Source organism: Aspergillus bombycis (assembly GCF_001792695.1).
Source record: "Aspergillus bombycis strain NRRL26010 chromosome Unknown contig00030, whole genome shotgun sequence".
Taxonomy (NCBI): Eukaryota; Fungi; Ascomycota; class Eurotiomycetes; order Eurotiales; family Aspergillaceae; genus Aspergillus; species Aspergillus bombycis.
The window spans coordinates 143089-169282 of record NW_019170032.1 but is presented as its reverse complement, the minus strand read 5'-3'; the positions used below and the strand labels follow the sequence as shown (position 1 = coordinate 169282).

The 26194-nt window shown below is 50.0% G+C and overlaps 9 protein-coding genes across 9 annotated transcripts; 5 read left to right on the top strand and 4 right to left on the bottom strand.

The window, feature by feature from the left end:
- Positions 1-732: 732 nt before the first annotated feature.
- ABOM_004675 (MFS monosaccharide transporter) lies at positions 733-2780 on the top strand (the record flags this gene model as incomplete). Its single annotated transcript, XM_022531804.1, has 7 exons — positions 733-1132; positions 1213-1366; positions 1433-1824; positions 1911-1993; positions 2047-2272; positions 2341-2441; positions 2499-2780. 7 exons carry the CDS (start codon positions 733-735, stop codon positions 2778-2780), a joined length of 1638 nt encoding a protein of 545 aa, XP_022390281.1.
- Positions 2781-2971: 191 nt separating this feature from the next.
- ABOM_004674 (Zn(II)2Cys6 transcription factor) lies at positions 2972-5239 on the bottom strand (the record flags this gene model as incomplete). The annotated part of the gene is made up of 4 exons (XM_022531803.1): positions 2972-4107; positions 4165-4788; positions 4848-4933; positions 4995-5239. The coding sequence occupies 4 exons, from the start codon at positions 5237-5239 to the stop codon at positions 2972-2974; spliced, it is 2091 nt and encodes a 696-aa protein (XP_022390280.1).
- Positions 5240-6105: 866 nt separating this feature from the next.
- Positions 6106-8561, top strand: ABOM_004673 (MCT family MFS transporter; the record flags this gene model as incomplete). The annotated part of the gene is made up of 4 exons (XM_022531802.1): positions 6106-6466; positions 6534-6626; positions 6680-7532; positions 7943-8561. 4 exons carry the CDS (start codon positions 6106-6108, stop codon positions 8559-8561), a joined length of 1926 nt encoding a protein of 641 aa, XP_022390313.1.
- A 781-nt stretch (positions 8562-9342) lies between these two features.
- Positions 9343-11333, bottom strand: ABOM_004672 (uncharacterized protein; the record flags this gene model as incomplete). The annotated part of the gene is made up of 6 exons (XM_022531801.1): positions 9343-9653; positions 9722-9826; positions 9898-10257; positions 10314-10449; positions 10500-10806; positions 10867-11333. 6 exons carry the CDS (start codon positions 11331-11333, stop codon positions 9343-9345), a joined length of 1686 nt encoding a protein of 561 aa, XP_022390286.1.
- Positions 11334-12740: 1407 nt separating this feature from the next.
- Positions 12741-13814, bottom strand: ABOM_004671 (Ldh family oxidoreductase; the record flags this gene model as incomplete). Its single annotated transcript, XM_022531800.1, has 1 exon — positions 12741-13814. The coding sequence occupies one exon, from the start codon at positions 13812-13814 to the stop codon at positions 12741-12743; it is 1074 nt and encodes a 357-aa protein (XP_022390285.1).
- A 722-nt stretch (positions 13815-14536) lies between these two features.
- On the top strand, positions 14537-15501 carry ABOM_004670 (D-3-phosphoglycerate dehydrogenase; the record flags this gene model as incomplete). The annotated part of the gene is made up of 2 exons (XM_022531799.1): positions 14537-15049; positions 15112-15501. 2 exons carry the CDS (start codon positions 14537-14539, stop codon positions 15499-15501), a joined length of 903 nt encoding a protein of 300 aa, XP_022390284.1.
- Positions 15502-15932: 431 nt separating this feature from the next.
- ABOM_004669 (putative cysteine dioxygenase) lies at positions 15933-16721 on the bottom strand (the record flags this gene model as incomplete). Its single annotated transcript, XM_022531798.1, has 3 exons — positions 15933-16057; positions 16109-16367; positions 16431-16721. The coding sequence occupies 3 exons, from the start codon at positions 16719-16721 to the stop codon at positions 15933-15935; spliced, it is 675 nt and encodes a 224-aa protein (XP_022390326.1).
- An 825-nt stretch (positions 16722-17546) lies between these two features.
- On the top strand, positions 17547-19445 carry ABOM_004668 (Zn(II)2Cys6 transcription factor; the record flags this gene model as incomplete). Its single annotated transcript, XM_022531797.1, has 1 exon — positions 17547-19445. One exon carries the CDS (start codon positions 17547-17549, stop codon positions 19443-19445), a length of 1899 nt encoding a protein of 632 aa, XP_022390327.1.
- Positions 19446-25047: 5602 nt separating this feature from the next.
- ABOM_004667 (uncharacterized protein) lies at positions 25048-25899 on the top strand (the record flags this gene model as incomplete). The annotated part of the gene is made up of 3 exons (XM_022531796.1): positions 25048-25174; positions 25233-25614; positions 25668-25899. 3 exons carry the CDS (start codon positions 25048-25050, stop codon positions 25897-25899), a joined length of 741 nt encoding a protein of 246 aa, XP_022390328.1.
- Between the last annotated feature and the right edge of the window lie 295 nt (positions 25900-26194).

The following is a 26194-nucleotide window of genomic DNA, read 5'->3' as shown; positions in this document are numbered from 1 at the left end:
ACACACACACACACACACACACACACACACACACACACACACACAAATAGATCTGACTTGAAATCCATCGTCGACGACTCTCATGAGAGCCTTGAGGCCATGAGAGTATTATTTCGCCATAGCTCGCTGTGTCTCTCCTGCCAACCTTCAGGTGACCTTTTGCTATGGATAACGGCACTACATATCCACCTTGGGCTGGTATCTGACTTCTTGGTGGGTCTATGGCATCCATTGAAGTCAATCTCTCCTGACGCCCTTTGAGATAAAGGGTGAATGGGGAAATCGTGACGAGTTTATCCACAATGAGATTGTCTTGACAATGGTCTCGGTGGAGCTGGCACGAGGGCGAGAGCGCGGGCGAGAACGGCGTCTCTGCCGGCACGTGCCATAGAAGACTGGAACTTCGTGTTCAAAGACAGACTAGGATTAGCGGTTCGGGTCCAAGTGGGGAACACTTGCGAACTAACGGAGAAAACGGCGTGGAATCCGTCGGTAGTGATCAAGGAATCGTGACTGTAAAGCTGTATGTAGGCGTGTCTCCCCGGATTCTCCACGTTGGGGTTCAACAACCGGGATCTGGGGTACAGCCGTCAGGAATGTATAAAAGTTTCAATACCCCCCAGAATACAATGGATCATATCTTGTCCCTCTGCAGTCTGCAGACCTTCCTATCTTCCTAGCTATCTTGTTCATCTGGGACTCCTATCCTAGTCATCTATCTGCCTAATCATCATGACGAACCAGATCCATAGGTGGAATGTAGTCCACAAGTTGGAGAAGCGGAAACTACTAGTCGCCATCAATTGCGTGGCTGCCTTGGCTATATTCTTCTTTGGCTACGACCAAGGGATGATGGGAGGAGTGAACAACTCCAGCGATTATCTCGAGCTCATGGGAATAGGCTACGGGGCGAATATAAACGGCGACACCAATGTCCCGGTTGTCACCGACAGCCTGCTTCAGGGTGGCATTGTCTCCGTCTATTATTTAGGGACCCTGGTCGGTGCTCTATTCGGGGGTTGGATTGGTGAAAGAATAGGACGGTTGAAGAGTATTGCAGTTGGATCAGTGTGGGCCATTATCGGTGCCGCACTGCAGTGCTCGGCTATGAATCATCAATGGATCATCTGCGGTATGCCCTGCCCACGCCTATGGCAACCCTGCACATATCCTTCTTGCTTGACAGAACTGATGGATCACGACCACGGCTAGCTCGGTTGATTAACGGCATTGGCACTGGAATTCTAAACGCAATTGTTCCCGTGTGGGCAACGGAAACGGCCGAGCACACGTCTCGCGGTCAATTCATCGCAATTGAATTCACATTGAACATCTTCGGTGTCGTGGTGGCATATTGGTTAGAATTGTAAGTCATCCAGCTATGGACTCTTACACCACATCGGACCGCTTTCGTGCTAATACCATACTCCAGCGGCCTTTCGTTCATCGATGAAGGACGTTCAGCCTTACGTTGGCGGTTTCCCATTGCATTCCAAATCATTCTCTTATTCCTATTGCTGGGCCTCGTCTGGTTCTTCCCCGAGTCTCCGAGATGGCTGGTCAAGGTTGGTCGCGAGGAGGAAGCACGCTATATCCTCGGTCGGTTACGTGGAACAGGCCCTGAGGATGGGAACAAGGCAGAAGCTGAATTCCGGGATATTTGCAACGTGGCTGAGCTCGAGAGATCTCAGAAGTACAGCACCTCATACTTCTCCATGATCACTGGGAGAGGTTCAGGCAATCTTCACATCGGTCGCCGGGTACAGCTGGTTGTATGGCTGCAAATCATGCAGGAATGGGTGGGAATTGCGGGCGTAACAGTTTGTAAGTGACACCATTTGCTGCCAAACATTTCTACGACCGGATGCCTGTAAAGCAACCAGGAATGAAGAGAGATTAACCGGGAGCAGATGCCCCTGTCATCTTCCGAATGGCTGGCTTTGATACCGAGAAAAGCCAGTGGGTGAGCGGTCTGAATAATGTCTTCTATATGGTAAGACTAATTGAGAAAGCGTTGTCGAGAGACATGGCTAATGACACTCACAGTTCTCAACCTTAATCTGTGTCTTCACCTTGGACCGTATTGGCCGTCGCCGGACCTTGTACTGGGGCTCCGTCGGACAGGGAATCGCAATGTTCCTTGCTGGAGGCTTCTCGTATCTCTGTAAACAGGCAAACGCTGCAGGAGATACCAGCAAGGCTTCATCTTATGGTGCTGCTGCCGCCTCTATGGTCTTTATTTTTACTTCCGTCTTTGGAGCGACTTGGCTCAGTAAGTCAACACGCTCGTTCGCCGTTTCGTATGGCAGGCGTCACAAGATACTAACCACATTGTCGCAGCGGTTCCATGGCTGTATCCTGCAGAAATCTTCCCCCTCGCAGTTCGTGCCAAAGGAAATGCATGGGGTGTGGTGGGATGGAGTATTGGAAATGGCTGGCTGGTATGTGCTAATCAATACTTGACGCCTGTTTGGACGCTAATTCTGCAACCTCTCTAGACTCTCCTCTGCCCCATCATGTTCTCTTCCATTGGAGAGAAGACCCTTTATATTTTCGGGATCGCCAACGTTATCACGATCCCGATGGTGTGGGCTTTGTACCCCGAGTCAAACCAGCGCACTTTGGAGCAAATAGATCTGCTGTTCGCAGCCAACAGCCTTTGGGTGTGGGATGCCGAGCGAAACTTCCAGACTCTGGTGGAAAATAATCCTGAGCTGACGCAAGCAACCCGAGCCCATAGTCTCTCAGACACGGAGAAGGCCAAGGCGATTGAGGACTAGGATAAACCTACAACCCACCGTTTTTTGAGAGATCTGGCGATATGACAGATAGCAGCCACGATCAGCTATTTGATGAGCTCATGCGAATAATGTATACACTCCATACCATAAGGTGAAAATCTAAACGTTATCGGGCATCGATGATATGCATGAAAATAGCGTAATTGGCTGTATAGTCACCGTAATGATGATTAACCCACTTCCATAAGCAGGCCTTCCAAGATACCACGGGACTTCTTGATATCCGGGGCCTCGTCTTCCCAGTAGCTAAGCGCTTGTAGTGTGCCCTCGAAATGAGTTTTCAAATCCATAGGGCGGTCGATCCCCGGCACGTCAAGGTTGCCGCTCTTGATGGCAGCAATCACAATTAGAGAGCTAGTCACAAGGGCTCGAAGGTCGAACCAAATCCCATGATGGCGGTGGCGAAGACATCTGGCTTCCAAAATCTTCAGGGCACAGTGCATCCCGGACTGAACTAGGACAGCGATAGTTGATAACTCCTCGCCGGTAAATGATGAACTTCGCGTTCTTCGAGCCTCCTGTCCAGTGTTGACAGGATGATGGATGACGAAATACAAAAATGGTTGATACAGCCATAGGCGAATCTCTAACAATCGGTTGGCGATTGCCCAACTGAGCTCGAGCGATATTGAGTCCTGCATCTCAGAGAAGCGGTTTCTACTTTGACCACTGCTTTCGTTGTCCTTGTAGTGTCGCAACCCTGGGGGAAGATTAGCAGACCATGCATTAATCTGTGTTTCAAACTCTAGTGCCAGAGGAATGAACGGCCTGATGTCCGACCACATAGACTGTCCCTTTTGGTAGAAGGCATTGAGCACCCGGTTCCCAATCCGTCTGAGCGCCACTTCAGTCAGGTAGTAGTACCAGCTTTGTTCTTCATCGAAGAGTTGCATTATGTGATTTCGTACGCCAAATGATGTTTGGGCTCGATTACTGTTGTAACTACTTGTCGGTCTGGAAGTATTCCAAGATGTTGACCATCCAGCTCCGTGCGATCCGCCTTCCGGGTAGTCCTCTGAGAGATTTGGCGGGGTTGGGAACAACGCTGGGTATTCGTACTCGGCAATCGCCGACTGTGGCAATGGGAGCTCGACTCGTATCTCTACCTCAGATTTGAAACACGACCAATACAAGCTCTGTTCCATGTGTCGCGATACTGAAGTGCCTCGCTGAGCCGCTTCATCCGCCGAAAGGTCGTCGTCAATATTCAACCCATCAATCATTCTCAACCGTAGTCGGTAAAAGGTTGAGGCTTGGTAGAAATGATTCCAAGCCGCCAGCGGACGAAACGTATACATCAGGTAAACTAGACAACGATCAACATCCGTCATTACAGAAAGCTTAGTCCCGTGGATTTACAAACCTCCTGCAAAGAAGTGGCACTGGGCCCCAAGCACGGAGTACCGCAGAAGGCCAATCCTTCGGCAAGCCATCACGAAGAATGTTTCACCTTCCTTTAACCCCGATGCCAAGGAGGATTTTTCATCGGAGGCGTGCGTTGCTCTTTCGCCTTGAAAAGGTACTTTCGTGGACAGCGTGAAGGCCTGAGAAACACACCCAAGTGCACACGCTAGCAGGACAAGACAGGACTGGGCATCCCATCGGAGTCCAAACTCCGCAGCATGCCGGCCCCAGCGAATCAGGGCTTCCAGATCCAAGATTGGATTCTTCGTGTGCACGTTCTGAATGAATTGATCCACCAGGGCTGGGATGCGTTCCTCATTCGTTGGTTGGAACCCATCGGGTACAACCCATGTCTCGATGGCAGAGCTCTCCGCCCCGTGTGACGACTGGAATAAGGTCGTGATTAGAGCATTTTCGCGAAATCGTCCGCGGAAAATCGGCCATGTAAGGACCGTGTCCGCGCTACCGCGACTAGAAGGAATTTGTAGATAGTCCTTGTATGGCTCTGTGTCTTCCACTGGGAGGTCCAACTGTCCTCCCATTTGCTGCGGTGCGGCGGACCGCCCACTGGACGTTGGGGTTCCTAAGCTCCGGTCAGCACACCATGCATGTGCAGGAGCAAATAATTTAAAAACAACTCACCGGTGGAGGAGAGATATGAGTGAATGTTCTCGACTGCATAGGTCAGATTATCCAGTCGCTCGATCACCTCTCCCAAATCCCGATCTCTGTTTTCATTAGTAATGCCGTCGCAGTCGGTTTAGATTCAAGAAAGGAAGTGCTACATACTCCTTTGTTGGTTCACCACGCTCGATGTAGACGCAATTCATACCGTTGTGTTGGCAAAAGCCACAGGCTGGCCTAGCATTGTTACAGCGGACCTTTCTCTTCCTGCAGGTCTGGCAGGCTGCCCGTCGACGACTCCCGGGTTGTCTAGGGGCGATAGCGCTTGCCGTTGCCCTTGGAGCTGGCTCATCATGACTCTGCGACCTTGACCGTGTCTGGGATAAATCTCTTGCAGCATCTATGTCCATGACGCGCTCTAAATGGAGAGGTTTTCGTGATGTAAGAGTACTGGTCATGGGAAGTATGTATGAAACTAGTATTTCGTACGGATACAACAAGGGCGGATTCTGCCATATCTCTCCGCCAATTATCGTCACGTGTCGTTCTGCGTCGGAGATGCTCCGGGATCTAATCCGAGGATGGATTAGCGTGAAAATCCGACAAGTACTTGCGTCTGGATGTAGTTAGCGTCACCTTCCAGCAAGGCCTGAGGCCCGGTAAAGACCTGATCTGGCCAAGAAGACAAGACACATGGTTGGTTTGCAACAATCAACACCTAACTGTGAGTAGTACTGATATGTGGCTATGCTAAATTTACTCTATCACTAATTGCACGGTCTATCCCTACCTTGTATTGTTTCAGTATAACGGTGCCTTACTTTCCGGTGTAGAGAAAGAAATATATATATACTGCTCTGATTGATAGGCATCCTTCTGTGGGACAATTTAACATGCATTTCTGCCCGACAGGTCCATGGCACCACTCAGTGAAAGCATTGCGACACTATCACACATAAGGGCACCCAAGTATCATCCATTATGGGCCGTTCTACATCCATCTCCAAATTTCCGAACCCCAAAGATCAAGGCAGGTGGAGCCCATTCAGCATCACGTGTGGCTGACGAACCCTTCTCTGTCAAATTCTGTCTCCACTAGAGATTGATAATTTGGGGCTGCCAAGCGTCTCACATCTGCTTTGTTCTTAACTAAAGGCCTTTAAATCTACAAGTGGCTCCGTGTTGCGATCTGGGCTCTGACCCGGTTATTTCGCCTCGCCTTTCGCTTTGTATTAGACTGTCAAAGTGCCGTTTATTGCATACTACTAGGTGGCCAATGGCAGACGCCGAGTTAAATGTCTGCCAGCATGTCAGTGACGGATATGCCACTGAGAATGTAACGGAGCGCAAGCCCCAGAAAACACTCCGTAGTGCGATTTCAACTATCGTGGAAAAGACGAGGCCAGATCCTGGTGAATACTATCAAGATGCAAAATATCCCGAAGGCGGCCTCCGTGCATGGCTTGTTGTACTGGGTTCCTGGTGTGCCATGGTGCCCTCTATGGGTCTCTTGAATACCATCGGAGTCCTTCATGCTTGGACAGCGGATCATCAACTGGCACAGTATTCGTCTTCCAGTTTGGGATGGATCTTTGGTGCTTTTAGCTTTTTCCTCTATTTCGGGGGTGCTCAAGTTGGTATGAACCATGCATGTGTATTGATCGTGAGGGTGTCATGGAGAGTGCTAAATGGGGTAATTCACAGGGCCCATCTTTGACAGCCGTGGAGTGCTACCAGTGGTCGTACCAGGATCCATTGGCATAGTTCTATCCATCTTTTTCTTCAGTGCAAGCACCGGTAGGTGTCAGGTCCTGCCAAGCGCCAGGGAAACCTCGCTAATATACCAGCAGAATACTACCAAATATTCTTATCCTTCAGCGTTCTTGGTGGCATCTCCTCTTGCTGCCTGTTTACCCCAGCCATCTCCGCCGTCGGCCACTGGTTTGACGTACGTCGCGGCCTTGCAACCGGTATTGCTTGCACGGCTGGCGGTCTCGGTGGCGTCTTCTTCCCTTTAATCATTCTATACGTTGGCCCGACACTCGGCTTCGCCTGGGCAATGCGAATCATCGGGGTCATCTGCTTCGTCTTGTGTGCTCTGGCTTGCTTATTACTCAAGACGCGGTTACCACCCAACCAGCAGGCTGGCATGGCAATTGATCTCAAAGCCCTCTTGGAACCGAAATATGCCTTGACCACACTGGCCGTCTGGCTCGTCGAGTTTGCCGTCTTCATCCCGTACACGTACATTGTGTCTTATGGGTTGTACGCCGGCTTGGAAACATCCATGGCATACAAACTGTCCGTCTTCCTGAACGCGGGGGCTATCCCAGGACGAGCGTTCCCGGGAATCCTGGCCGACCGAATGGGCCGATTCAACGTGATGACCATGACAGCCGTTATTTGTGCGATCTGTACGCTAGCGCTATGGTATAAGGCGGGCACTAATGAAGGTGCGATTATTGCATACGCCGTGCTATTCGGGTTCTGGAGTGGGGCAGCGATCAGCTTGACGCCGGTGTGTATCTCGCAAGTCTGCCGGACCGAGGATTATGGAAAGCGCAATGGGACCACCTTCACACTAGTCAGTGTCGGCACATTGATTGGCATTCCACTTGCGGGGGCAATTCAGGAAAGCAATGGAGGGGAGTACTGGGGACTCATCCTCTTCGGCGGAGTTTTATATCTGGCGTCGGGTGTTGCGTTCGCGGTCGCCGGGGGGTTGCGGGTGGTTGGGGATGGAAGGTGAGGTTCTGAATATAAATACAGATGATAGAAGTACCTTGGATTCGGTTGCGGTAGTAGCATCCGGGTATCTGTAAATGTGTGGGTTGGCTCTTTTACTCGTCGCCTAGGATGGTCTAAAGATCTCGCCGCTAAGAATCTATTTTAGTCTTAAAATCTCATAGACGTGGTACAACTTTGGCATGTTTGTCTTGTTTATTGACAATCCCAGACTGGCCGTTTTTGACGAGGGTCTTTTACTTATGCGTGCCACGTGCCCCTCATTTAAGTTCTTTCATCTCTTGGTCTTCAACCATCCTTCGATTTGCATCTTCTGCCCCACCTCCACTTGATTAATCGAAAATGGCATCCCAAATCTTCCTGCTCAGTTTGGCTATGCAGCCATGGTTCGATGAGACGTACGGCTCCCTCATAGATAAATTGTCGGCCTCAGCCCCACTCCAACGAGCCAAATCCGCCGATGCTGCTCTGCGCTATCTCGACAATAACAATCCTCAAATCATCATCATTACCGATGAAGGTTTGACCAAGCGGAGTAATCAACCAGTCCTGGACCGAGTGATCGCCTACGTTCGGAATGGTGGCAAGGTCATTGTCGGTCTACACTTCACCAGCTTCACCCAGATGGATGCCTTCGATCGTTTTTTCAACGCATTTGGTCTGCCCTGGAAACATGGGGATTACCACCGCACCGATTTTGCGTTCAACCCGGCCTGTTCCTTGCCCCCGGGCACCGTGCCGACCTCATTCCCGGGACCGTTTAGCATGAAGGTGTTGCATGTTCAGAATGCGCGACCCCATGAGAAGATCTTCATCCCTCTGGCTGGTGGACAGACTCAGTCACATGTGTTTCTACCCGAAGAGGTCGACCAGTCACAGGCAGCTGTGGTAGGAGCACAACTGGGCAATGGGCATCTGATTTACTGCGGAGATGTCAATCACGAGGAGGGATCAAGCAAAGTGATTCAGGCTCTCTGCGGTCTGTGAGGTTGACCAGGATTAGTTTATAGTAGGAGGCCTTTCCTTCTAATTTCGGGTGCGGGTGTAGAAGGCAGAAGCAGCAAGGCCCGTGAAGTTGACCAGTTTTATTTTCAGAGAGATCGATCGATAATATTGAGGGATAAATTTGACTATGCGCATCCACAGACCGTACGAGGGCAACACCGGGCATAAATATATCTCTTTATATAACCACACCACTGCCTAATCCTGCTTCCTCGACCTGCTTGCCCAGATATCGCTGTAGCGGATCTGGTAGTAATCTATGTGGGAGAATAGTTCCATGCTATGTAGTGACATTCGTCGGCTTGGGCTTCTTTTACTAATCGCTTTGCATCGTAACTAGTTATCATATCATTCCTTGGATATCATGGACATACCGTAGAGCCCCGAAGATTGAAAGATGCATACGCCCCTCGAACCTTGCGATCGCAGGCATAATTCACACCCTTCTGTCGCGCTCGAAGAGTTGCCACTGCCAGAATCTGACTTGATTGCCGAAATGCCACTGATATTCAGCCAATAATGTCAGTTCTGACACTAGGGCATTGCTATTCGGCTCCCTTTAATACTTGCTCAGTAGTCCTTCAGGCCCTAACTTCAACTAAATAGAACGAATTCGCAATCAATTCCAACGCAATACAAGCAATTCAGTAAATAGACATGAAGGTCGCATCTCCGCTAGAGCTTTTGGCCGCAATTCAACAGGTTGCTTCAGAATCTCAGTAGTACATATACGTCTAAGGGTGTCTCGACCATTGTTTCAAAGTCAGGCAGACCTCGTATCCACAGCATTCGCCTGCGTCTGTTCGTTCGCCGCAGGTTTGCTATCCTTCTCGGCAACCCCGTTATCCTGGATCAAAATGGCACAGAGAAAGCACACGCCAATAACCGGTGCATACATGATGAAGTTTGCATGCATGCCTGCCATGTAAGCATCTAGGACCTTTTCCTTTTGCTGGGGGGTAAGGTCGAGTGTCGACAGGGTGTGAACAGACGAGGTGATTTTTGCGATATTCTCCGCAGGAATAACGCCTTCTAACCGGTTGCGTAATACGTTGTTTACGATGGTTCCTGATACTATACAGTCTGTCAGTTACAGCTATGCAGCTGTCGAAGTGAAGTGTCATGTCTGTCTGTGCACGTACCCGTCAGCCCAACTGAACCACCCATGATGCGAAGGAAGTTCCGCAAGGAATTTGCTACGGCACGGTCCGCTTTCCGTGAGTGGGCCAGTAACGCTACAAGCCCCGCTATCATCGTCACATAGGTTAGTTTGGTTTGTACTAACCTATAGCCCCTCAGGCACGACTGAGGAACTTACGCTGAAATGCACACCCGATCCCGATCCCTTGGAGGAACCCAATCACACAGATTGCCCAGACAGGACTCGTTCGAGTATAGAGGGTTTGTAAGGCCACACCGACCAACCAGACGAAGTTGGCAACACTAATGGTCCACTTGTAGTGACCAGCCCATGAGATGATTTGCCCCGAGATCAGGGATCCAACTCCATGGGAGGCCACCATGGGCAGGATGATCACGCCGGACATTACCGGGTTATATCCCCGGACGTTCTGAAGGTACACCGGGACATAGAATAGATTTGCCCAATACACAAAACCATGGAGGGTTCCCTGGAGGAGGACAAGATTTGCCGACGCATCGCTTTGGAACAGACGTACTAGAACACAGATTGTTAGCTCGGACGACAAGTGTATGGCAGCAGCGAACACTGACTGGGCATGATTGGGAGTCGTGCCACCTTCCATTCCACCAGCACAAAGGCTATTATCAGCACACCTCCCACCACCAGCATGGCAATGACGAGGGGGCTGTTCCAGGCATACGCGGCACCACCTTGAGAGAGGGGTATCTGGGAAACGGTAAGAAGAAAACCCAGTATGATGCAGGATTCATGCATACCAATGTCAGAAGAACAGCAGCAATGCTGACAAATAAGCCTAACCAGTCGATCATCTGCAACTTCGATGCCATCCCCCCTGTGACATTGGACGGTGGGATGGCAAGGGCAAGTACAATCATAACGGTGACAATAATGGGAACAATAAACCAGAAACACCATCTCCATGAGGCCCGCAGCGTCAATGCGCCACCGATCAGAGGTCCTAGTCCGTTCCCCAAACCGACCATGGCACCGATGAAACCGTTGTATTTTCCTCTTTGTTCTAGAGTTGTGATGTCGCTAGCAACGATCATTACCAGTGCTGTTCTACATGCCGCGTCAGTCTTGATATGCTACTAGAGGATGGGTAGCGGAGTCCTAACTTACATGGCACCTCCTCCAAGTCCAGCTATTGCTCTGAAAGCAAATAACATGGCTGGAGACGTGGAAAACCCAGCACACAAATCTGCAACCGCTAGTATCCCTAAGCATGTTAGAAGAAGGGGCTTTCGCCCAAATATATCACTAAGACGCCCATTAACCAGTTGGATACTAGTACTGGCGACGAGGAAGCTGGTGGCAACCCAAGAAACCGAGGTACCCATATCAAGTCCAGCTCCTATGGCCGGCAATGCCGTTGACACCGAGGTTTGATCCAAGTACGCAATCATCTGGGCCAGGGCAATGATGGGAAACACCACCATTAACTTTTTATGAGGCAAAATCTTTGACTGTTGGTCTTGGAAGGTGGCTAAAGTTGCCGAACCTCTGGCCCCAATGTCTCTAGTCTCCGTATCCTCATTCTTTTCGGCTGTATCACGAACAATACGCCGTGAAAGTTGTGAGATTCCCATGGTTCAGGTGGGTGAGGGACAATAGAATCGAATTGGTGTCTGAAAAAGAGGATTGTGACTGAGGGGGGGGGCTCATAGGTACTCAAAGAGACAGCCCTTAGATACCCTTCGGAGTCAATCGGACAAAGGTGTATCCAATTCGTATACTGTGAGCAGATCAGCTGCATTGTTGACTTGGCAAGGCCCACGACGGGATATTGCCAAGAAAGCTGCAGGATTTGCTTATCGCCCCCCTGGCTGGCGCATTTTTAGGCGCAGCTAGTGGCCGGTAGGGAGTTATTGGCTAGATACTAGCATGCTAGTCGGTACGGTCCGATTTTACCTGTTTTATCCTCGGCAATGGTGTGCTTGCCGGATGATAGCCACGGAGTCCGACCTGCAGTGCCGGGGTTGCCATCTGGCACTCTCTGGTATAGTTTGCATTATCTGGACATGCCCTACGACGATTAGGTTACGGGTGTACGTCAATCCCGCATCGGCGCTAGAGAGCAAAGAGAACCTTGGCGGGAGGCTTGCTGCATCACCAGCTGTCGTTGCCTTGGAGGCCCGGAAATGTCCAGTAGCCTATAATAGGTAATCTAGAGACCCAGAAAAGAAGAACAGAAGATCTTCGAAATAGGTCTTGGTGTTGACAAGTGAAGAGGCAGTCCTGCACACACGGTACAACGTTTTACTTTCTAGTTATGCAGCCCCAAGGCCATAGCGCTCATGCATGCATACATACATACAGCAATGCGCCGCTGAGCAAAGAGGACCCTGGAACAACGTGATAAGGCAGACGCGCATGAATGGCTCATGCTGGGGTCCCTGCAGAACGATAAGGGTCACCTTCAGCCTAAATAATTACATCGTGAACGACCAACATTGCACAATGTCTTGGCAAGGTCGATCAATTCAATTCCCATGTGATTCAGAGCCTTGAATACGGCTGATCATACAGTATTCGTTCTCAAGAATCCGCCCTACACGCTGATTGCCACGGAATTAGGTTCCATTCCCCTTCCATTATGGGTGCGGGTCTTGATAATGCCACGGTATATTGAGGGTGTGGAAGCCATGCTCAATGATAGGTGGAATACAGATAAACTAGATTGGGAGAAAGGCAACAGGAGGTGTCAATCATCGAATACGCTGGGATTGTAGGTACGATTATGACGGCCGACAAATGCCTTAGATTTACTTGAAGTGTATCGCAACATCCAAAACCCAAACGCACACGTAACGAGCACAATTTGCAAAACAAATACTTCTCTGCCTCGAACTAATAGATACCAATATGTGCCAAGATCAACTTGGCATGGCTTGGCAACGAACAGGGTGGCAGCCACTATCGACGTATCCGATGATCTACATTCCCATTCAGTCCCAAACCTCGGACTCAGCCGTGAGTAAAACGTCCCAGTATGGTCAGGGAGCGCTGATCAGTGTTACATCGCTTCCACTCTTGCGAGCCAACTCGTTCAAGCCATCCACCTCAGCAATGGTAAAGGGGATCCCTTCCTGGCGCCTGCGGATCTCTGTATCACTACCCTTCTCACCAGGGGTGAAGATCCTATCCACTCCCATTGCCTTATCGCACGATCTCACCCTATCAAGCAGAATATCCATGCGGTCAGACAGCTCCTTCTGAGAGTCCAGAAACATCTCCGGCCTGAAAACCATGAACCAGTGACCGACACCCTGCGGATCATTGACATTCTTGTACTGGTCATGGACCCCACCAGCAAAGGAGGAACCGGTCAGTAACCCCCCGAAGATGTCCATCATCATCGCCAATCCCGATCCTTTGGGGCCGCCGATGGGCAGCATGACCCCCTTGAGGGCTGCCTCCGCATTGGTGGTGGGCCGTCCATCTTCATCGAGAGCGTATCCTTCCGGGATTGATTCTCCTCTTCGTGCCGCTTTTCGTATTTTGCCCCTCGCTGCAACCGTGGGACTCATGTCCAGGACAAAATCCCCCTCGGCGCCACCGGGGATGCCGACGGCCAATGGACTTGTTCCCAGCAATGACTCTTTAGCTCCCCATGGAGGCATAGCCCGGGAAGCATTGGTGAACGCTAAAGCAGCATATCCTTGTCGGATTGCGCGCAAGACGTAGGTGGCCCCCATTCCGTAGTGATTGCTGTTCTTCACGGCAATTATGGCGAGCCCGAAATTGCTAGCGATCTCAACACCCTTGTCAATCGCCATACAGCCGGCCACAAAGCCGAATGTATTCCGCGCATCCAGGCTCGCCATGACGGGGCTTTTCATGACAAAGGTGAGATCTGGATTCGGATCGAGGACCTTGTGGTGGATACGATGGATGTATCCGCCCAAACGATTGATGCCGTGAGTGTCGACTCCTCGAAGGTCCGCAAGGACCAACCCATCGGCGATCATCACGGCACGTTCCTTGGGAACGCCATATTGCTGGAGGACAGAAAGAGTAAAGGCAAAGGCCTGAGCGGCAGTGACGCGGACGGTATGTTCCACACCCATGTTGAAGGCAGTTTGTTCGCTAGTGAGGTTCGTTGGAGGCCGCAGCTTCGGGATTGCGAGTCCCTTTTAAGCCGAGATATCTCTACACTGCAAGTACGGTATCCGCGGCAAACGGCCGATCAGCTAGAGGCACGCTCTCGGATTCAAATTGGTGATAGGCGCATTCCTTCTCCCGTGGAGCCATTGGTGATAGCATCAAGATAGATTGATATTGCATGGACGGGAGGTTCCGGGCTAGATACGAGGTAGGTTGCATCCAATCTAAACTCGGCTCTCTATCTCGGAGTTACAGAATACCTGATCCAGCGGCACTCATTCTGCACGCTGAAGGAGGGGTCAGCCTGGAAATGGTGTAGAGCTCATCAGTAGAGACAGGCTGTGGTGTAACCCATATGCGAGACAATCTATTTGGCTCAAGCTAACCTATCTTTTTCGTCGTGGCCAGGTTGATCTTGTTTCACGGCATGGAGGCGCGTAAGCACACCATCCCAACAATATGCATCCGCATGTCGGACAGACGGATTATGGTTCTGACTGGTTGCGTATCTATCTCAACAATCAGACGTTATCAATTGAACATGTGAAGCACTTGGCGGGCAATGTCAGTCGGTTGAAATGAGACAAAGAATATAAATCTCGAGCTCGTAGTTCTCTTCTGTCCCATCAAGATCCCATTCTCAATCACTTCCGTCCCTTAACTTACACATCTTTCCATCTTCACCATGGCGATTGGCGCAGAGCTCAAGGTATATGTCTTGGATCCCTATCATCCAGATGCCGTCGAACTTGTTCAGAGCATCCCCGGTGTCCAAGCTATCCTCCCAGGCGACCCTCGCATGGAATCTTGGCATTCCGATGCAGACGGACTCATGGTCCGTTCCGACTCAAGGCTCACGGAAAAGGATTTTGCCAAAGCGCAGCGTCTTCGTGTGGTCGTGAAGCAAGGGGTTGGCGTTGACAATATCGACCTTACTGCCGCCAAGAAGCGCGGCATTGCAGTTCACAATACCCCAGCCCTCAACAGTGAAAGCGTTGCCGAATTATCGATGGCTCTTACGCTCACACTCACCCGCCGCGTTAGTGAGATTGATCGAGCTGTACGTGGCGGTGCCACTGTCATCCGTTCCCAGACGCTCAGCACCAGCATGTTCCGCAAGACCGTTGGCGTCGTGGGCATGGGAAACATCGGAAAGATTGTGGCCCAGAAGTGGATAGGCGCTTTCGACTGCTCTATCGTGGCATATGATCCTTTCATCTCCCTGATGCATGGCATGGCGTGGATCATACCCGGGCCCAGACGCTCGATGAGCTCTTGAGCGTTTCCGACGTCGTGACCCTGCATGTACCCCTCGTCCAAAACACGAGGGGCCTCATTGGCGAGCATGAGCTAGACATCATGAAGGATTCTGCCTTCTTAGTCAATTGTGCTCGAGGTGGCGTGGTCGACGAAAGAGCATTGCTCAAGGCTCTGGATGAGAAGCGGATCGGAGGTGCAGCGCTGGATACGACGGAAATCGAGCCTCCCACCTTGGCCGTGCACGGCGAGTTTTTGAAGCACGAGAATGTCATCATCACTCCACATATTGGCGGAAGCACGAAGGAGAACCAAAGCAGGAATGGTATGTATGTGGTTGAGACCTTAGTCAACGTGTTGCACGGAAGAGAGGCAACTGGAAAATTGGTTTGAGCGGATCTCAGTGATATGTTTTGCACGATCGTGATGATAGCATAAGTAGTTAAACTACACAACTCTTTTATCTGTGGTACTATTCGGCGACAGCAGCAACCAGTTCAAGGATGTTTAGTTATTTTGGGTAGAGTCCAACATCAAAGAAGCTCAACGTCATTAGCATTTGGATGGAGCAATCAATCATTAGATGGATATGGCATTAAGTAACGCTACAATGTGGGACATGTGGTCTCTGAACAGCTTGTGCGATCATAAAAGCAGGTAGCCGAAAGAAGAAATGAAAAGGAACCGAAAGTAAATCGAGCAAGAACCACGCTAGGGATATATACGAGCCGTGAAGAAATCTGACAGAAAATGTGGCAAGGAAAAGGGTACCTGACCCTGTAGTTTGGTTGTCGGTTGACAACAAGTATTTCAGGACATTCGTGTCACGCCTGACAAGCCGGTTTCTCAGCATTCGAATGGGAATGTGCTTGCGATACAAAACTGGCCTTTCCTGTAGCCCCATCGAAGATGTGATAGCCATAGTCGGCAGCATTGGGAGGGGTGTAGACTAAGAAGGGTCAGTGTCACAGGTAATTGGTAGGGTTTGAGCAATACGCACTGTGAAGGGAAACGGCAACTTGATTAGAACTTGGGTTATGGACCCGATGGAGACCAATATCGTCCGAGATATATGTCACTTGGTCCGTCTGGTATCGTTTTTGGTGTTTGAGCTGGAGCGGGTTTGCCTCGTCGCCTTCGCTGTTGGGAGGATGGTAGACCGTTTCAGTCAATTCGCCAGCCAAGACCTTCATGATGCAATGGGCATTGGCATGGTCGTGGATGGGCGAGCCTTTGCCTGGGTTCCATACAAGCAGCAGCTAGGACAAGTCAGTCACGGTCTCTCAGGCTTTGCGCAGTCGGGGGAAAGGGAGAGAACATACAATGTTTGCCTTGTGGTTGATGTTTTCGATAGCATTGCGGGTATAGTTCTTACTCGGGTCGTTGTAGAAGAACCGCAGCCAATCATTTGGATTTGAGACATATTTCTGCGCCAGGGCTATCAAGTGCTCATGGTCTACGTCTGCTGAATCGATACCCGAGGTATCTCCTAGGTAGGACTTGATGTCATGAACAAGATCTTGTAAATCATACGTGGGAGGTAAGAAGCGGTGATTGTATGGCGACGGGACCTGCGGTAGCGGGAGAGGCAATTGGATAGCGGAAGCCAACATGATTTTGTGTTTGAATCCTAATGGGTGATTGTAGGTAGTACTTTGAGAAACCCCAAGGAGTGGTTGAGCAAGCCCAGTATATTTATCGATTGATTGACCGCCATACCCGGCGATCATATTATGACCATGAAACGCCCCCTGATAGCGCAATCGCCGATTGACAGCTCCCACAGGGCCAGTTGAATCGCCGATTGACGGTGGATCCACGTATCTTGGCTTCTACAGAATGGTACTGATGATGCAAAGAGATCTGCTGAGCGAATAGCGGTGGACCAGGCATCCTATCAGAGAGTTCAACCTTCTGCAGCAGAATATTTCCAGTGTTTTGGGGTATCCATAGCCATAGTTCTAACAGTACATATCTGTCCTGATCCTCCTCGACGGGTAGGATCAGGACAGATCGCAATCGCCGATTGTGATAGTTTCCGCTACACAACGGCGCAGACCACCGACGGGAGCCGTGGCAAGACGCTAATACCCATGAGTGTCTACAGGGATAACGTTATAGTTCTATCTACGCCGAGTTTCACTTGTGTTTCCTGTCTTTTTCGTCTCCCTGGAGGTGATTGTAGGGTATGTGTCTCTCGCCACTAATCCCCTTTGCGTAATACTTGGGGAGACCGAACAGACCAAAAGCGCCACGGGAAATTCAACGGGAAAAAAGGAAAATCGATGGTTGGCTCCAAAGGTGCACATCTGCAACTACAACCCTAACTCTCCCGATGGCAGGATGACGAGTTAACGTCGCATAGATTGGGCTCTCCATGTAAGCCGACGGTGATCGACAATTGATTAATTTTTAATATCACCGTTATCATGATCAACATGACCCCGAGACGATCCACCCGGCAAACTGGCCTCGCCGCCCTTGCTTGCACGGAATGCCGCAAACAGCATCTCAAATGTGATGCCACTCAACCATCCTGTTCGCGTTGTACTCAGGGTGGCTTTGTCTGTCAGTACCTCCCTTCTCGCCGGGGAGGACGCCGAAAGCCACGGCATGACATTGCATATCATCATGCACAACCACATCGGCCCTCGGCTTCGAAACTGGATGATGCGTTTGGCATCAGTGCCACCCATTACTCCCCTGGGAATGGCACTGGGAGTGATATTCAAACACCTCACCGTACGGCGGGTCTGCCTCTGCCAGTAACGAGTGCACCTGGTCCGATGAATACGCCTGATAGTAGCAATATCTCGTTTCCGCGGAGTAGCCGCCCAGGCCTCGTAGGTGTCCCATGGCCGGCGATCCTATCGCCGAATGATGCCAGTTCAGATCGCTTAGAACCACCAGGGAGGTCATGGGACGAAGATGATCGCTGTGCCCGATTGTATTACGAGCACTTCCATGTGGCACATCCGATCTTGGTCCCCAGCACGTTATACAAGGATCGCAATTACCCTCCCTTTCTCCAGCTGGTGGTGGAATTCGTCGGGTCCCATTACTTGCCATCCGGCCCCCGGCAGCAGCTGAAGGACAAGGTAGATGCCACCCTAGAATCCAATCCAGACCGCTCGCCGTGTATGGTCCAGGCTTGGTTGATCTACTCCATTGCTCTGTATGCCCGCGGCGAGCGACAAAATGCGCAGCAAGCGTTCTCACAAAGTGCGGAGATCGCTTTTGAGCTTGGCATGCATCGAGGAGATTTCGCGTCGTCAGCCCATCCCGAGAGATCTGTTGAAGCCGAGAGCATGAGACGAACGTGGTGGGAGCTATACATCACGGATATATTCATGGCCGTTCCGCTCAAAACGATCACCTTTCGATGTACTACAGTCGCCCCGGAGGTCGGCTTGCCCTGCGATGAGTCCGCATACACAGGATGTGGAGAGATTCCGCCGCCGCGCAAGATGCTGGACTTCAAGCGCAGGGTATTTGCAGCCCAAGAAATCGCCTTCTCGTCCTTCAGCTACCGCATTGAGGCAGTGACCATTCTGTGTCGCGTTTTGGTCCTGAATCGCCTGCGGGATTATCACCGCGACCATCTCCAGGCCATTGAAAATGCGCTCGTCAGCTGGGTCAATCACCTACCCTCCCGCAAACTGGATATCGTGGACTCGTATGGTAATGTGGATGAGATGATCTTCCAAGCCCATCTGATCATTGCGTACGCCACCATGTTACTGCATTTACCACGCAGTGATCTTCGACCGCTCCTGACCCAGCCCGACGACTGCTTTTGGCCGTCTGCACCCTGCCACCTCTCCTCTACTTTTCCGCGCTTGGTCCATAGTATCAAGGCGACTGAAGCCTCCCGGCGTGTCTCCGACTCCATTTCCATTTGTCCCAACATCCAAAAGCACACGCCTTTTGTCATCCCCGCATTGGCTCTGTGTGGTATGATCCAGCTTGCAACTTCCATCAATCACTCCGAAGAGTGCTTTGATCACCATTGTAACCGCGTCACTCTCATTCTCGGGTGTCTGAAGAGTACGAAGCGAACCTGGGGCTCCGCTGAATGTGCGTATGATTGCGTTCGATCCACTGCAGCGGACATTCTCTCGGATTCGATCGAGAAATGGAATGCCGAACCACTGAAGTCGATTCCGACCCCTCACGATTCGAACGACATGGAGCGCACCAGCCAGAATGCACCTCCAGCGGTTACCGTCGCGGAAGGGCAGGGCTTAATGATACCTGAACTGGCTCCGGGGTTCATTGATCCGACCTGCTACAATGCCTCATTCTTCAACTGCCTGGCAGATTTTGATCTCAGCTAGATCGAATTGATTCCGGTCGAAGGGCCCCTGGTTATGTATGGTCTGGAAGGCAAAGCCTCTGCGCTACTTGAGTTCCGCCTAAGTATTCTCTGCTTGGGCTGTCAAAAGCTTTGCGTCTAGACTAGCATATCTAGGAAGGCACTCCCCGAGAAATTCCAGTTGAATTGCAGAGCCCGGGATATATGTTTACTGCTATACCTGCCATTCGCCAAACCGTGCCCAGCTCAATGCAAGTATCCAAGCCGTCCGACAAAAACAACTCGCGATGTAACAAGTTCCGCGCAAACGCAGGACACGGATGCTCATTCTCACGCTGGGAAACATACTATCTTGCATGGTGTTACCGGATACGTCTCAAGATAGCTACAGTATACTACTGTTATATGCTGGATTGCATCGCTCCGTGGGCCGGTGTAGTTTTGCCAGCCCGTCTAACTGCGCTTATCCTCATGCCTCCCCTGCGCCAAGATCACCGAACGAAATACGGGAGCAATGGCCGTTTGGGACAACATCCTCGGCGAGGTCGACGACATGGCGTGTCTGGAAGAGGAATTCAGAGCTGAGTCCAATGCCTCTTGCGATTCCGATGTATGTGCTTCATCCTTAGCGAGTTTTAACCGGGCTAGTTCTTCTTCGAGAAATCCGATTCTTTGAACGTTCCGATCATGCGCCTGCCAAAGAAACTCTTGGCCAAGCAAAATGAGACCGGGCATCAACCATAGTGGTGGTTGTTGGAGCGGCATTCTGGAAGTAGTGATAAGACAGATGTAGCAGTCTCCTAAGGCTTCAGGAGATAAGAGTGAGAGGAGGTACTTGAGGGAGAGGTACTTGAGGGAGATCAAGTCTCATTGAGATATTGTAAAACGAGTGTGGGCTGGTGGAAAATTATCGCTCAAAAGTTTGCCGGAGATGAATTTGTAGTTCGAGTCATACTCGGTGATGCCGGAACGCAGGCCAGGAAACCACCAGCGTCCCTTCCTTCGTTAATGTTCCAGGCAATCCACGTATCTCTCGATCTTTCAACCCATCTCAGTGCCATGTGATGGTTGTTGGCTGTGTTATAGTTGCAAGCCAGGTTCTATTCAAAGCCACCGAGAAGCCCGCCTTTCAGCGGATTTTCTCCCAGCCGCATATTGTGACCCTTGAGGTTGAGCTCGATTGCTCTTTGTGCCTTCCCTGTGATCTCATATATGCTGGCCTGATGTGACAAGGTCGAAGCTGCGATATCGATGGGCCTGTGCGCTATTGTCCAGAGTTTCTACGGCGAGAAGATTCACTTCACACATGTCTCCGAGATCTTTGAGGGTTGATTCCGCAGAAATGCCTGAGCGTATTTCACTATACAGCTGTCGTTGGATATAACAGGGCGCCGTTGCCTACCTCTGACAATATTTCAGAAGTTCACAGAACTTGGACGACGCCCGGAAATTCTTTATAAGTCTCCACTCTTCCTTGAAATTTTCCGATAGTGCAAGTGCAACGGCGTTATTGCATGCTTTCTATCGCTCGTCAGCAGGGAGAAAATATCGAAATTGTGTTTGAACCATGCGGTGGTGAGAGAAGACGCGAGAGTCTCTGTCTCGTTTAATCAAGGCAGGCATCAAACGAGGCTGAGTTGCCTCTGAGAAACTGCTTTCGATGTCACCTGAGCTGCTTTGGAGATAAGGCCGGCGTACACTTTACGCTTAGCAAGTGGCGCCATTGTCTAGGGAGCACATTTGCTAGTCACCCCGATCGAGCGTTGCTGTAGTATCCACCAGATATGGTTTGGCTCAGGATGTGATGGGTAGCGAGTGCAGGACATACGGTGTTTGAGGGTGAATACTCACGATGGCTGAATAGGGAGACTGGAGGGAAATAACACTGACACCATAATATATCTCGTTCTGGTCATCGCAAATCCAATAAGCGAAGGACGATTGCATACATCCTTTGTCTGCTATCCATTCCTTTCTAATTGCGTCGTCTTTTCACCGTCCAAGCTACTCTTAGATGGGATGGTGGTAATCGATACGTGCTCGAATAACAGTAGCGAACCGCGACGATGCTTGTATGGAGATACCTAACTCTGCCGAAGCCTAGCCCATGTTGTCCACTTTTTCTGCGGGCTTGCTCCACAGTCATGGCTCTGGTTATTAATGGGTCAGCAGACGATAACAGGTCAGGTCCGACGATGATGAGAAGACTGAGTAAAGGGCGAATAAACAAGCAACGCAGTTCGGCAGGCGACCCTCTATCTCAGCTCACATACCCTGAGGAGCAGGATAAAGCGAGTGTAAGCTGAGAACTTGTACGACATATCATTACAGGACTTGAAAGAAACCTCGATAATCGCAGCAAACGGGTAATTTGACCGGGTAGTTAAACTGTTCGCAATTAGGTGATAACCCTTGCTTATACAGTTCTGGCTACATATGTCGAAATGGACCTTAAGGTGGACACAATGCGATTTGCTTCCACGTGTATACAATATCTACAAACTGCTGTAGGTGCGCTATGTGCAAGATCTCCATCACATCGTCGGTAGTGACATCGCTCATATGAACTTGTGTAAGGCTCTAGTGAAAATACCGAAGCCAGACTTCCAGACCTTACGAAGCGCCGGTGTCCACGGAAACGGCTGTGCATGTTGGCTCTATGGCTCTATTCAGGACCAGGGATGCCGATACCCCGGTGGAACGGTCCACACCTAGAACTGTTATCTGGTCTGCGTGTCCATCATCCAATTCGATGGCAGTGATCTCTAAGTTGTAGGGCTGAGCAAGCGAAATCACCTGCCGGTCTACCATCTAGAAATAGTTGGTCAACAGTCTGCAAACGAGCTGGACATAATATACCTGGGGGGGTGACAGGCCTGTAGTTAGACAAGGATAGCTAGTGTAAAACGCACACTAAACTGTGATAGTAGGAGTATATCGGGAGTAATTAGATAAATCCCACGTTGCTCAGAGGGTTGAGGTATTAAAGAAGAGATACCATGCTTTACCACATGAGCCTATCACAGCATTTTCTTTGTTTTCATCTCTATAGGAGAGGGGTCTCTCCCTGGTAAGGATATAAGAGATATAATAGTGATCGTCTAAGTCAGATAGATAAGCTAAGTACACTAGATCGAGGCTTGCATAAGTAATGTGGCGATTATAGCAATCGATTGTCTGTACCACTACCGTGACAAAAGTGTGTGGTTGATAGAGAGTATCGGGCCTATCTGTCTGGTAAGTATTATGGACCCAATTTACAATAGGTCCGGTTCAATATAACATCGTTCAAGACTGGTATATATACCATCTGGTCCGTCGCAATTTAGCAACCAGTAGAACTTAATACAATATATAAATTTACGGCCTAGGCGTTCTCCCTCATAGAACCGCCCTTTGTCGGTAAACTGTCTGCGGCCTTCAGAGACTAGAAGCTTATACAAAGCATCAATTCTACTATTAAAACGATATCTGCTGTATCGATAGATATTGACTCTATAGTAGAAAACCAGCGCGTATGCACTCCGCCAAAGTATTCAGGCTGCGGTATTCTACGCTATGAAATTACCCATGGTCGTAATTGTTAGACTTTTAAATATTTTTTATAGGAATACAGATTATATGATATTTTAAATAGCTTCATTTCTAGGAGCCGTGGTTGAAATCGGATGACATGGCCACTCGCCCGTGGATTACGTTAACCCGATTCATACGACGGCCTTCCCTTTTGGGTATATGCCATATCACTGGACTTGAGGAAGCCCTAGTGACGATAACTTCTAACCACGGACCTCTTCGTTTCTCTGCTCCGGAGGAACCAGCACAATGTTCTCAGGAGCGAAACTTCGTCCGAGTGCCTCGCGACTAAGGCAGTGCTCCACTAAAACTTTCCGTTCCGGCCGTTGTGGGCCGCGTAACAGCCAGCCATTCCTGCGAACGTTTTAGCAAACGCCTTTCGATAAGCCTGGCTTATCATTGGCAATTTGGGAGTTGGGGCAATGAAGGTTACATAACGTCAAATCTGTCGTTATGATTGAGCAAATTGATTGGGTTGTCTGGAAACCATAGTTAGGGTAGCGTTAGAAGGAATGCAATCACCGCTGCCCCCTTTACTTAGCCGGGGCTGAGCATATAGCCTGAGGTGCTGCTAGCAAGGAAAAAACATCACGCTTCTGAGACTTGCTAACTATGAATAGCCGACTTGCCACCTACAGCGTGGTTACGGCGAAAAAAGTGGCCACTAACCATAGGATCGAAGATGTATGGAGTCTGGAGCGTCGGAAACGGATTCAGGGGGAATAAGCCAAGAGAGTGCAGTCACACCCCAATACGGAGTACTATCTTTAATCAACATCTGCTATATTAGAGTTCATAGCTGGCCCCCCGGCTTACTCGTTAGGGTCAACGGTCAAAGCCGTTGTTCTAACAGTACCCATGGAATGGGATTGCCACTCCATGCTGCTACCCGCAGCCCGTTCTTCGGTTGGCCAATGCACAGATTAATCCTGTGTGTTATGCGTGGCATGCCAAGTATATTTATCCCCCTGGGGTCAAGAGATGTCAATGACACGCCCCCAAACGGCTGCTTATTTCGAAGGCGAACCGAGAAATTTGGATGTCTCACTTGGTTGCATTGGAGCCCCACCAATGGCTTACCAATGATTAATATATTTGACGCGAGACAGTCCAATGAACAAGCCGCGATGCATATTAATTTCGGTCCACTAAACCTCCAAGAATCACAGGATTACAATTCAATTAACCCAGATCTGATAGCTTCTCCACATCCTTACAGGCTCACACACAGTGCAAGTGTGAGATATGCATACAATATATGCCCATGTCATTTTTAGACTCGGCGTAGCCTACCAGCATTGGGAAATGGATACGAGTAGCCGAATAGGAAAGGAGCTAAAGGTGCAAGGAAGATATCCAGAAGTCTTGTGAGTTGTTACTCTCTGTGTCAAGACATCGTTCCGGTAGTTCCATTGCTCCTGCGCTGGGTCTGGATCCTTCCTGGCCCACTGTGGTCCGATCAATCGACCCAATGGGATCGGCTCCATTTATATTGCCTGCAGCTGGAATTGTTGATTGCAGCCCGATATTCGATCGTGCACCGAACGTTGGCCCGTGCTACCCTCAAAAATCCTCGGTGATATGCGAGTCAGCGATTTGATGCCATCAATGATCTACTGAGGGTAACAGAGAGGTGTGATAACGACTGTTGAGAAAGACTAGATTGCTCCGCCGTCATCTTTTCGATGCTCGCTTGGACCAGCGGAAACTATATCCTCTACCATTCATAGGAACGGTCGCGCTACCCACTTTTCTGATCCAACGCATGGTCAGGACAATTCTTGGGATTGGATACTATACTTTCTGGGCCATTTAGACCCCTGCCTGTCTCAACACTAGTTACCGAGGCATGCCGCTGTCATCAACGGCGTGTGAATGGTGGATGGCGAGAAATCTTAGCCACAACGCCAGGGGCCAATGCCACCTGGCTAATGGCCGTCGTCTGACATGACTCGGGGAATAAATACGCTGGCCGTCCTCCTTTCCCCTCCACAGTTTTCTCGCCCCCTGGTTAAACATACCGAACCTTGTCGCAACCGAATACCAAAATGGGTGACGCACCAGCACTTCCCGATTACGTCCTTGACGCCGATGCAGTCCTAAAAGATACGGAGGCCGCTTGGCGACATGGCCGGGTGCCAAATTATTCAAAGACCCGAGAATTTTATGAGCAGAGTTCGTCGTTCGCGGCCATATTCTCAAAGCACGTAAACCGCTGACGCGATTGCTTAAGCTAAAACAATGACACACGAGGCCGGAAGCCTTCCAGACCTGGTTGAAAAACTCGTCAAAAATTGGGAAATCGAAGCCTCATTCAAGACCTCCCTCGCCGACTGGAGGACCGTCGATCAGAAGACATATACTTTTTCGTTAAACGGAGGCCCACCGCAAACAGGCGAGCATATGCTCAAGGTCGGAACGTACAATGCCCTCCTGACCCCAAGCTCGTACTATGATCCAGCACACAACGATTTCGATACAAGTCACAAGGCATTCAAGCGCATGATGCCTACATTTGCCTGGGAGGTGAAAGAAGTATACAGCGGACCGCCGACAGTGGTCTTCAAGTGGAGACATTGGGGTGTTATGGCTAATGATTATGTGGGATTTAATGAGTGAGTCCCTTTGGTCAGTCCACATCAACCAGATACTGACGAGCCCTACCCAGTCGTGGAGAGAAGGTCAGGGTCAAGGCACATGGCGGCCTGATTGATATTCAGGGTATTGTTATCGCCAAAGTGAATGAGAAGCTCGAACTGGAAAGGATTGACGTTTGGTATGATCCCTTGGACATGTTTCGCCAGATTGCCCGTGAAAACACGGAAGCTGTTGCCGACACGACCTCAGTGACTGGGGGTTGTCCGTTTTCTGGAGCTGCGAATCCCTCATCCTCTGAATGATACAGTAGCATGAATTTATATGACCTACCCCTACCCCTATACACGTCATGGAATGTATGAATAATCCGTGGACTATGTTGCTCAGAAGACATCCGTTTGTCGACGGGATGTAAGATGCCGAGTTGAGGCTATCTACCACTTCATTTAGTAGAGCCAGAATGACTAGTCATGATGAAATGTAGCCTAGTAAGTCATCGAAGGCTTCATTACTCCGCAAGTGAAAATACTTAATCTGAGGGCCAAAGTGCTAAGCAGAAGACATGCGTAAGCATACAACATTAAATTCATTAACGTC